This window comes from Stylophora pistillata, chromosome 1 (genome assembly GCF_964205215.1).
Source record: "Stylophora pistillata chromosome 1, jaStyPist1.2, whole genome shotgun sequence".
NCBI classification, from domain to species: domain Eukaryota; kingdom Metazoa; phylum Cnidaria; class Anthozoa; order Scleractinia; family Pocilloporidae; genus Stylophora; species Stylophora pistillata.
The window spans coordinates 6,566,331-6,577,934 of NC_142519.1; the positions used below are offsets into that span (position 1 = coordinate 6,566,331).

Here is an 11,604-nt window from a genome sequence, read left to right on the forward strand (position 1 = left end):
TCAATGCTCAGTTCCATTTTCGTTTTTGACTAACATGGGTTTTTTCGCAACTTTGGCGAATTTTGTAACCGGCTTATAAGGTGTAATATCTTTGTTAACTCTTTGAGTTTGATTTCACGAACCTAATTTGCTAAGCGTTTATTATTCCGGATCCTACCAACGTGTCCAACTTAATGTAAATTTTATTGACTGTTGACGAATGTGGTCAAATTTCATACCTGACACATGATTTATTTACGTAATTCGCCCGTCTCCCGTTTCAGTGCCTAATCTAATATAGAAAGTGCTTATTGTTTTCGAATAGCTTCTGCGATCTTACATCTTTTCGTTCAAGTTCTGTTTCGGTGTGTTACCAAAAGCAAATTTATTCAGTTGCGGTTTGCAACGGAGGGTGTGTTTCGCTTGTAGAATGTGCTCCAACCTGCCTCTTTGATGTTCTGCTGGTGTTACAACGCAACTATCACTATTTGAACTTGACAGTTTCTCAAAAAAAGATTAACATTTATAGAAAACCATATGACGTAAAGATTTTCTTTTTTTCACAAAAGGGCTTTCTTTTGGTGATTATTCGTCCACCCACCCGTTATAGCAAACTGTGAAGGGACAACATCGACACTTCAAATATTGTTCACATAAAGTACCTTTTATGTGTATCGTACCTGATTTTTCCTCCTATCGGCACATTACGATCGGATTATGTTGATATCAATTTCATACCCGCTTTTTGACACAGGGCGTCCGCTAAATATGGGTCCCGCTGTGTCTCATATTTGCCTTGCCCTTTTTTTCATTCATAGGATTATTTTCCGTCTCTCATTAAAGATGATAAAGACTCTTTCAAAAAAAATAAAACTCAGTGAACCTCATATGTGAGGAGTCGTGAGGGTAGAGATCTCTTGAAAAGGGTTAACCTCAGACAGAATTAGTATTGAGTTTGTCAGTATATTAATTCGATCCTTTTTTTGTTGTCGGTGTATTCCACTAGCAGCATTGCATCGCTTTACATTTTGCATGGGAGTGATTTGGTAAGATAAGCCGTATCCAATGTCCTCAGATTAACAACAGTGTAGTATTTAAAATAACATACAAAATTAAACGCAATTTTTATTTGATCAGTCCTGATAATGTAGCATGAACTCAAATGATAATATTTTTCGTATTGATATAGATTTATATTATGGTTAGTGTTGGATACATCAAATGTTGTCAGCTCTGGTAAGCGTAAATAAATTACGTTATAATACGCACAGGCAAGTTGAAAATTACAATATCAAAAGATGTTACTACGTGATTAATTGCCCGTTTGTCATACTTTGATTTCCCTACAATCCAAATAACAAGGGAACAGCACATTTGTAAATATTAGCTTTTACAGAAGACTTAATACAAATGCTAGTATCATAGGACACGATGACAAAGTATTATGTGTAAAGAATCTAAAATGCAAAATTTTCAATTGAGTATTGAAAGTAATCTGGCGTTGCTTTGTTTTTGCTTCAATTCGCTCTCTGATTGGTCCAAAAAGACTGGTGACTCTCTCTCAACCAATCAGATGTGAATTTAAAACTAATGACGACGGGGTCGCAGGTGTTTTCCCGCGGTTTAGGCATTTTGCATCTTGTTTTCATTTTGAGTTCTCATTGGCTTTTAAAGGAATTTTTCTTTTCTTCCGATTAGTAGTTGTGATTACTTTGGTTTCAGTGGTTCGACAACACTCAACCGAAATGTGCATTAATATTTTACCTGTCTTTTAAGTCGATACGAGAGAAGTATTACCTCCCTCAAAGATCTCGCAAGCTTTTGTGACCTTTTTTCCGTAAGTTTTATTGATTCAAATGTAGGGATGTTATTAGGGTGTAGTTTGTAACTCACTGCGTTTCACGAATTAAAAATCAATCAGCTAACAGGCTCCATCGCCCTTGTTAGAGTCCTGGTTTCATAAGTTTAAAATCTATAATAACAGTAGTAATACAAGGAATAGCCCAGCTGAAGGGGTGGGGGGTGGTGGGGGGGGGGGTGGGGTTGGGAGGTCTTTCCTACTTTAGCTTTCTCGGTGTGTGCCGCCACCGAGAGAATGGGAAATAAGCTAGATATATGTTACAGGCAAAATTTTCTTTAATTCGACAGGTCTGAAATCTGAATCGATTCTGGAGGTCGGGTCTTAAAACAAGTCTTGATATGCCATCTCTCCGTCTAAAGAGGGATCAGAATTTGGAGAATCGGTGGCCTCATGGAAAATTATCAGAAAGGCAATGAGCGCGAGACGTGTTTGGAAGTGGGAGCAAGGACCGTTTACTTTCCGCAAGTCCTTCTTCAAAGGACTAGTGGAACCCTTGGACCACAGCACCTGTGATTCGACGTCCCCAGCGAAATTGTGAATTGCTGTACTGCTATTGACTTCTTAACCTGATTGCCATTTAATTTAAAGCATCACCAGACATGACACTTGTTTATCGGATTCATAGAACTATTGACAGGACAATTAAAAGCCTCTGCAAACTCCTTTGAGTTGGAAACTGCTGCTAGAACCCTACAAAATAATGTCATAACGGTTAGATTATTCTCAATATTTATTGCAATCAACTGTGTCACTGCTATATGCGTGAAGAGGAATTGAAACATACAGTTAGAAGGGTTATTCCTGTAAAAGGCCTTCCACTTGATATTCATTTATTCGCACGTTAATGCCGGATACCTATCTCTTGCTTGCTCAAAGATTCTCACTCAAAATCAAGTATAAAAAGTTCGATATCATGCACTAATCATAAAAATTACAATTTTTTTGATTATGAATGGATTATAAAACTCCTATTTTCCACTTATTCACTTGCCAAGTTGTTATCATAAAGTTTGTTATCGGGTACTACGGTTCATCAGCCATTCACATTCAAAGTAGTTTATCTAAATCATTGTCAGTCTTTTAATGCAAATTTTTCTTTTCTTTCATTGCTTGGATTTTCTTCTTTTCTCGGAAATTGTAATCTTGATTAATCGGTCATAAGACTTCGCGTCGTCCAATTCAGTCTGTAAACATACCCGTGATAAACAAATTTTTGTTATGAATCGTATAATTACAGACCGAATTGGACTCCACGCAGTTTTATTACGTTTACTTATTGTGTGATAATCAATGTTAAAGTCTTAATTCAAGAAATGCCGTTTCATCCAGGGATTTCAGCGGTTCTCTGGGATAGAAACACTTACTGTCCCGGAGACTCATTTATCCATAACTCACCTCACTTTCTCAGGACTGTGTACATCAGTCAGCAAAGCATGCTGGGCCCGCCCGTCTGAACTTGCTGAACACCATACCTGGCCGGAATGAAGAGTTAAAACGGAAAGTTGATATTAACGTTCACATGTATGAAACACATATATCAGAAATAGGCCCGAAATTTGCCAAGTTTACTTCAACATGATTGATAATATTACTTCCAAAGCTCGATAACTGTATAGCTTGTAATGTGAAATTTAGACTTACACTCTTTTAATCAATTCAAAAATTAAGTTTTCATTGATAATAATTTCAGATTCGAAATCCAGCCGAGAGATAACCTTTAGTTTACCTGAGCAAATCCAAGGAAAAACAATTGCTCCGGAGTGAAATTTAAGCCAGGTAGATTCAGCTCTCTGCCTTTTTTCGCGACCCAGTTCTGGTAAGCCTACAAATGAATCAACAAGAACATTTCGACAAAAGAGGAATTGGCATGGACGTATCGGAACCCCGAGCCCAATCCCAATATAGAGGGCAAAGCAGGTGAAGTAACACCAAGCTAAGCGGCCCTAAATCAGGCCAGAAGGCTCGATCACTTAAGGAAAAACCGCCTATGCGAGGTAGGTTTGTGTGTTTTGTTTTTTTCTATTAAAAACTAGTTAGATTTTTAGGCCGAGAGAGCGACTGTTTTAGTCCCATACAAATCCTTATATCTCGCCCACTGTGCAACGTACACACTACTTTGCATTTTAACGGAGGCTCTTTGTGCGAGCTTGGGCTACCTGCGAAGGAATTGATGCAAGACCTCTGAATCATTCAAGGTTCGAAGCATCATAAGGTAATTTTATTGAGAAGATTTTACCTAGATTTTGAAGAAATTCCGGATAAAATCTCCAGTGTTCGACCAAGCAACAATAACTGTGCATATGCATTGAGAAAATTACGCTCATGCATAACCTGCTGTATTTTATCTAACTAACACCGCTCAGCCATGCAGAGGAACAAACTTACTGTGTAGGAAAGCTTGAGCCCTCCGTTGTCTGCTATATTCTCGCCAAGTGTTTGCTTTCCATTGACCTGCGGCAAGGAAAAAGGATAAGGTCATATAAAATTAGAATTTAAGATGCTGTATGCAAGTATGTATTAAAATTTTCACTCGTTGCTCATCTTTTAAAACATAAATCTTTCATGCACTTTCCCACATAACAGAGAAACATAAGAGGAAAAAATGACAATCTTACGTTCTTTCCAGCAACAGTGAAGTTGCCATATTGTTTCACCATACATGAGGCGTGTTCTTGAAAGGCTTTCACTGATTGGTTGTTCCACCAGCTGGCCAGATTACCATGTTCATCAAACATCCGACCTGCGAGCAATATGGTTTGATTGATAAATAACATCATAAACTCTTAGCGTACTTTAAGAAGAAAAGAAGAAAAAAAGTGATAATAAATCCCCATGTCAAGCTGTTTATCGTTGTAAGCTATCGTGGTGTCATATCGAAATTATTCCCTTTTCTTGGCAAAAACAACATTTTCCTTAAACCGTGGGAGGAAAATAAAAGGCACACCAACTTCCCTCTCTCTTGCGCTCGCACGCTATAATTTCAGATGATTTTCATCAAAGCCATGTAATAGAAGTTTGAATCTTCACTGAAGTCAATGCAATTTATGAGTTTAGACATGGCCTCAGTTGATGGTAAGGAAAGTGTTTACTTATTAAATGTGTCCCTAGGACTGTTTTGGTTATCGTACAAACTTACCACGATCGTCGAATCCATGGGTGAGTTCATGTCCCATTACCACTCCAACTGCGCCATAATTAACTGACCTACGCCGCGATAAAGAATGTTGGACGTTAACACTTTCTGATCATACCGCACAACTTGTACAAAACAACTTGCCGGAAGCAAGAAAGAATGAGTGGAACCAAAAGTCACCCCCATGGTCAAGGAATAAAAAAAAAACGGTTACGAACACTTTTTTTTTCTTGCGAGATTGGCTATGAAAAATATTCAGTGTGAAATCTTCTATTTTACTTTGTAATGGAAACAAACTCGAGAATAATGTCCTACAGTGCTGACCACCCGATTTCAGTCTTTCTCGTTCCTGTGTTCTCGTTAGATATCGTACAGAGATAAATGCCAATGGCCTAAAATATGCAAAGGAATCGGTGTGCAAGCTCAAGGAAAGCTTATCTGACGATTATCTCATCGCCATAGAAATCAAAATGCTACGAAGAAGATCTACAGAACTTACTGTGGAAATTGCGGATCAAAGAATGGAGGTTGAAGAATTCCTGATGGGAAAGCTGTTAAGAAAAATAACATAACTCAGAAATGAAGGATGAAAATATAAAAGCATTTACCCAAACCAGGCAAACGTTTAGTCAGCAACAAAAAAGCCAAATTTGAAGATTTCTAACCTATGTAATTGTTTGGCGAGTTATAGTAAGCGTTGACGTCGGCAGGAGTCATATGCCATCTGACAAAAGCAACAATATCACAAATTAGTGTTTCATCATGATTGCTGCAATATGATTGGACACCATATTCGCTATCTATTCCGTAATAGCTGGAGTAAAGTGAAAGGCCTAAATGTGTGTGGTTATAAACGAAAATGAAAAACGCTCCATGATGTCAAAGGTAGAATCATAGGAAAAGTTTCACTAACTCTCGCCTGTCCACTGGCTTTCCTCGTCTGTTTATGGACTTATTGTGGAAAAATCGTCTGGCCTCTAGATAATTCTCGAAGCTTTTTTCGGAATCTATTGTGAGCTGGAAAAAAAATGCACATTTTAATGAATATCACAAGTTGAATTGATCAACCCCACCTCAAATGCAGCCAAACCTAATATCCTTCGATGAGGTAAGGTTCCTTTAAAATGCTAACTTTTAATATCAAAACATACATTTTCGTAGTATTCGTCGAGTTTTTCTGGATCTTCTATCCATTTTGGGTAACCGATCATGTCGAAAGTTGCCGTAATCTGAAAAAGAAGTGAAGATGGCAGTAGAATCATTTTATCGTTAGTCACGATATGCAATCTGTTCCTGCCGTACAGTTAGAAGTAAATCACTTGACAGCATGATAGCAGCGAAGGAGTGAAAAAACGAGAGAGGTTTGGGTCAAGTCACCTAATTTTTTACGTCATTCGACCCAAGCCTCCCTCGTTTTCGCTCTCCCGCCACTATTCGCTCCGTTCTGCTAACTGAATGCCTGGATCAGGCTCAACGATATGCAACTCGTGGGAAAATGAAGCGCGTTGATTGTGTAACTGATTTTTCGAGACGATTTGTTGAACGAGTGTGTTAAACATGACAGGACGGAAAACACGTGCACCGTAACTACCTCAAGTTGTCTCATACAAAGCCTTAGAAAAGTTTTCTAAGGCTTTGTATGAGGCAACGGGAGGTACTTACAGTGCACGCGTTTTCCGTCCTGTCATGCTGCAATTAGCAATAAAAAGTATGTCAGAGTTTATTGTGCTTTAGACATTTAGAGGAAACTGAACACGTTAAACATTTTTAACTCGTGAGTGCAAATCAAAATGTTCCTCGAACGTCACACTCGTAGCATCTTGAGCTCTGACACATCCAACTTTACCTTGTTTAAAGCCTTCTCTCTCGTTTCTTCGTCCATCCACTTCACATGGGGTAAATTTGCTTTAAAAGCCCCTTTGATCTCAGTTATCATTTCTTCCGCCTATTTGAGGCAAAACAAGGAGATAAAAATTAAATCATATCCCAACCTTACTGCTGAAAGATTCCATAATTGTCTAAATTAAAGTGATTTACACATGATATCGTATCTCCGACCTTCAGCTAGAGCGCTTTTCAACTGGGTGACCTGTACAAAACCGAGAATATCACAGTGGCCGTTCAAAGCAAGGGGAGATATCATGATGTGGTCCAGCTCTAGTGACGAGAAGAATCCGGTTGATGCGCAGTTGAAGTGCGGTTGAAGTGCCGTTGAAGCGCAGTTGATCGCATGAAGCGCAGAAAACGCGAGTGATCAATTGAAGACGTAGCTAGTTTTAGTTTCCTGACCAGTCACAATGCGAAGGAGGCTAAAGCTAATGAAATCGCGGATTTATCTCGATACTCAGTTGAGAATTTCTCCACAGTCTAAATGGGTGAAAAATGACATAGGATGGGAAGGAAAAAAACTTTATTAAAAAGCACGGAATTTTCCGACGTTGCACGGACGACTCGAAATGTTAATAGATGAGTATATCCTCTACCTGTTTCTTCGCATTTTTTCCTGATCTTTCCTTAATGTACAAGTATCCTGTAGCAAACCCCATGACCGAGTTAGTCTTTGTGACACAGCTCTTCCAAGGTGGAGCCCCGGTCTCCACTCCTTTCTCAACTTTTAACAATTCCAGCGAAGCATCACGAAACGGTTTGGACAATTCCCCGATTAGGGGCTTGATGAGATGCCAAACCATGTAATTTGCTAAAATCCTGTAAATTGAAAGCACAAAGTAGATTCACCTATAAGCTCTTGTCAGCAGATTAATAATTAAGCGCAGGGTAATTATGACGGCAAGCCCCATCCTCGCTTTGGTTGACATAGACTAAATACAAAGTATTTATCTTTTCCTTTCTTTTAGGCCGCCCTCTCCTTACCCCCGTCCAATTTAAGAGACTTGTCGTCATCGCTTGAAAGTTTTGAAAACCGCTAATGTTAAACTTCTGAAATTTTTCACCTTATCAGTTACGGAGCAGTAAAGAGCTGTCCAAAACTAGTAAAGAAGTTCAGGTTAAAACGATCTGCAATAGAGTTCTTCCACTTAAGGCTGTTACAGCCGTACTCGAGTGAGTTTAAAAAAGGATTGTTTGATTATCAAATCACTTCATCATTACCTTCGATCCGTTCTAATGACAAGATTCGACATGTTTTTCAAGTATTCTGGGGTATAAACCACCACATACTCCTGATGAGTGACCGGGCTGCTAAACATCGCATTCATGTAATCCAACCATGAAATCTGAGGAGAATGAACAAAAAAATTAACACCGATTCAACATAATCGTGGGTAAACGTTTTTCTATCCTTCATATCTACCGTTTAGACCCTCATAAAACATGTATCGTAATATAATAAAATATATTAAATAAATGGAAATTTAACAATGGAAATTCCTTTAGGTGGCTTTACTTGTCCGCTGAAAGGGAAACGTAGTTAGCCTTACTTCTTCTGACAAGGACTAGTAGTATACTATCTAAAACTTACCTAGGGAGGAAGGGGAGAGGGTCGGAAGATTTTGGTTGTGTCACGATTGATAGTAATATTATTATGATCCTCTTACATTGGTAGCCAATTTTCTACATAATAGTTCCCATTTATACTCTGTTGGCGACAACTGATCCCGCCTCCGTTCCCTCTGAAAACCAATTGAACCCCTCGCAAAATCCTCCCCCTTCCAGACGATAAACAACAACTGGTTCCTAAACACCATTATTGTTATATAACGACCTGGTCCCCCTCCTCCTGGGGTCCTGTAGCACACTAATGCCCCCCCCCCCTCTGTGACAGTCAATTTCCTTTAGTCCGCACTCTATACTCTACAAGAGACGACAGATCCTTCCTACGTCCCCCCTGAAAAACATATGATCCCCCCCAAACTCCTCCGACTCCCCTCTCCCCTCCCTCGAGATAAAAAGTACAACTAGTTTCTTATTTGCAGGGTGAGGAGCTGAATCTGGTTTCTTACCGCTGGTGCAAGCTGCTGAAGTTCAGCTACCGTCATTTTGTGATAAATCTGCTCCATGTTTCTGAGTCGATCTTTTGGTTCGTAAATTTTGGCTAATTTCTTTTCGAGTTGAAACACTTCCTCCATCTGATGCCGTGTGCTGTTAATTTCACCTCCCAAGAGTAAACACACCTTGACCATGAACTCTTTGTACGCCTGCAAGACCTATATAATCAAGCAATTACGTAACCGTTAGGCTAAAAAAACTTACTGTTACCAAGGAAATTATTTATTTTTTAATGGAGAACTAAGTAATACTAACATCAACAAAAAAGAAGGGGACTGAAGATGAAGATCAAATGTTTAGCTTAGATATGTCGATTTTTTATCTTGGAATCGAGACAGGTTGACGGACGCTTCTCCTTCTTTCCGAATTGCCGTTACGTTCACAAAGATTCGACTGCACAACATATGCTCCGTAACTTTAACTTCCCTTTCAGAAGTAATTGGAAGTGCATTTGCCCATGCCAGAAAGTCAATTTATATTTACCTTATCTGAGTCATTCCGGAAGTAATAATCTCTGTCTGATAGTGTTATGCCAGCTTGCTGAACCTAAGGAGGCATAGAAAAAGTTCGAGTTAAAAGTTGACTTCTCCACCCCGACATACTTGAAAAAGTGAGGGTTTTAGGCGTTAGTCCAGCGACAGGAAAGGTACCCTGTGTTTCCCTGAGCCTCCTTAAATTGTCGTCGTAAAGGTTTTAATTGCAATCTTATCACTTGGCAAGATTTTAGTCGCAGGCTACAAAGTGTACGTAAAACCGTGAGACCTGCACATCAGCACCTCATTCGTGAGAATCCATTTTGGGCTGGTAAAGTCGAAAATGAGAGGTGCGGTGGCTCCGGACTCGGCTCGACTCCAGATTGAGTGGTCCGAGTTCGAGCCCCAGCCGGGAACATTGTGTTGTGTTCTTGGGCGAGACACTTTACTTTCACAGTGCCTCTCTTAACCCAGGTGTTTAAATAGGTATCGGTGAATTTAATGCTGGGGGTAACCCTGCAATGGACTAGCATCCCATCCAGTGGGGAGAAGAAATACTCCTAGTCGCTTTATGCTACGGAAACCGGAGTTAAGCGCCGGCCTTATGGGCCACTTGGCTCGTCGAAAAAGTCGAGAAAGGAGAGGAGTGATAGTCATAGAGCATCTTTCATCAATGAATTTTCTAAATAGCTTAGTTATTAGCCTAGACCACAGGATGAAGACAGAAGACGCGAGGTAATTAATATTGATAGAAAATTTTGCTCTTAAAAGCAAAAATATTTCACTGTTTCATACCTGTATGATGTTTTGGCTCGAATTCCGGTCATCAGCCGATACAAACATATAAAACAAAGGCATACTTTTCAATCTGTGAATTCTACTAAGGGCCTGCTCGAAATTCCACGACTCTGGTGACCAGGGTCCAACCTCTGAGGCGTTGGTTATCGTCCACGAACCTACAAAGTGAATAAGTTCCTTGACAGGGTCTGCGCCTCGTTTTTCAATCACGGATTTATTCATGCAAGCAGCAAAATAATCTCGCACTTTCGTCAAAACTGTAGAACTTCCATTTAAGCCGAGCTGTTTGTTCTCGAGAAGTTTCTTCTGTATTATCAGATTGTTGTCCGAAACTCGATGAAAAGCTGTCCATTTGGAGTGCCCGGTTGGAATAAAACTGCTCTTGAACCAGTTTCCGCAAGCAAAGTTGTAAAAGTCGTCACAGGGATTGACGTTTTTGTCAAGATGATTTAAAATACTGTATGTCGCAGCTATGCACCCTGGCGACTCACAGATGTCCGGTTTGTGTCCACTGCCACCGAATACCACGGCCATATTATACGGTTTAAATATTAGTACAAAAACTAAAGATATGGTAGTAATAATGAAGATGATAACCGCTAGTGTCAATGCTCTCTCCAAAGAAGTCCAATAAGCTCGATGTTTTCTCTTCGCTGTGGCGTAGTCTCTCTCGAGCTGAGCCAACCATTCGTCGTCGCTTTCGTCGCTAGCTGTGTTTAAAGATTTTTTCAATTCTCCGAGGTGGTTGTTGGGTTCTCCGTATTCAAACTGACGAAGCTTAGACCATCTTATGTCGGTGGACCAAGTAGAAACCATGGTGGGATCTCTCCTTGCTAAACAAAGCTAGCTCAGTGCAACTTCGAGTTAAACTCGATAACTGACGGATAGCCCGGCCAAGTCCTAATCGTGGATCAGTATTCTTGTTTCTCCCCCTAAGTCCTTTAAACCAAATCACAGATTGTAAAATCAATCAAAACTCGTATTGAAATGACAATTTTTAGTCTGGTTACTTTATGGCGCGAGTTATTTTCGTCACAGGTGATATATCACATCAGATCAGTCTTAGTGGTGACTTTCCTCATAAGTTCCAAACTAACATTTTTTTCTCAATAGAACGTTTTGTTGCTGGGTCAGGAAAACTCCGACATTTTCATTTCATCGTCCCCTTCGTAGATCATTGCATTGTATTCAACGCCGTAATGTGATTGGTCGAGATAATCAAAGCCATGGGCTTGTTTAGGTGATGGCGTTCACCAGTACCAGCTTCTTGGCAGGTCATCTATTGATAAAGAGTTCGTTATGCTTTCATGAATATGACGGACTTTTAAATTAACGAAAACTTTCGGTGGAAACGT

General features: G+C 39.7%; 1 protein-coding gene and 1 long non-coding RNA gene across 2 annotated transcripts; one reads left to right on the forward strand and one right to left on the reverse strand.

Annotated features, from left to right (window-relative positions):
• Positions 1-1,084: 1,084 nt before the first annotated feature.
• On the reverse strand, positions 1,085-11,408 carry LOC111335960 (endothelin-converting enzyme homolog). Its single transcript, XM_022941969.2, has 16 exons — positions 10,247-11,408; positions 9,462-9,524; positions 8,933-9,136; positions 8,082-8,206; positions 7,457-7,679; positions 6,820-6,918; positions 6,125-6,202; positions 5,887-5,990; positions 5,639-5,697; positions 5,473-5,524; positions 4,977-5,044; positions 4,456-4,580; positions 4,226-4,291; positions 3,567-3,662; positions 3,236-3,312; positions 1,085-2,530 (listed from the first exon to the last, which is right to left on the reverse strand). Exons 1-16 carry the CDS (start codon positions 11,063-11,065, stop codon positions 2,431-2,433), a joined length of 2,358 nt encoding a protein of 785 aa, XP_022797704.2. The 5' UTR covers positions 11,066-11,408; the 3' UTR covers positions 1,085-2,430.
• LOC148741016 (uncharacterized) lies at positions 1,453-2,820 on the forward strand. Its single transcript, XR_015991554.1, has 2 exons — positions 1,453-1,816; positions 2,128-2,820. It is a non-coding gene; the product is annotated as an uncharacterized LOC148741016 (long non-coding RNA).
• Positions 11,409-11,604: the final 196 nt, after the last annotated feature.

Excerpts from the sequence above, each read along its gene's own strand:
- LOC111335960 (XM_022941969.2), bottom strand. The coding sequence starts at position 11,065 with ATGGTTTCTACTTGGTCCACCGACATAAGATGGTCTAAGCTTCGTCAG. Across the intron at positions 5,525-5,638 it reads CTCGCCAAACAATTACATAG|CTTTCCCATCAGGAATTCTT; the intron begins GTTAGAAATCTT and ends TTTTCTTAACAG. Across the intron at positions 5,045-5,472 it reads TTTGATCCGCAATTTCCACA|GTCAGTTAATTATGGCGCAG; the intron begins GTAAGTTCTGTA and ends ATCGCGGCGTAG.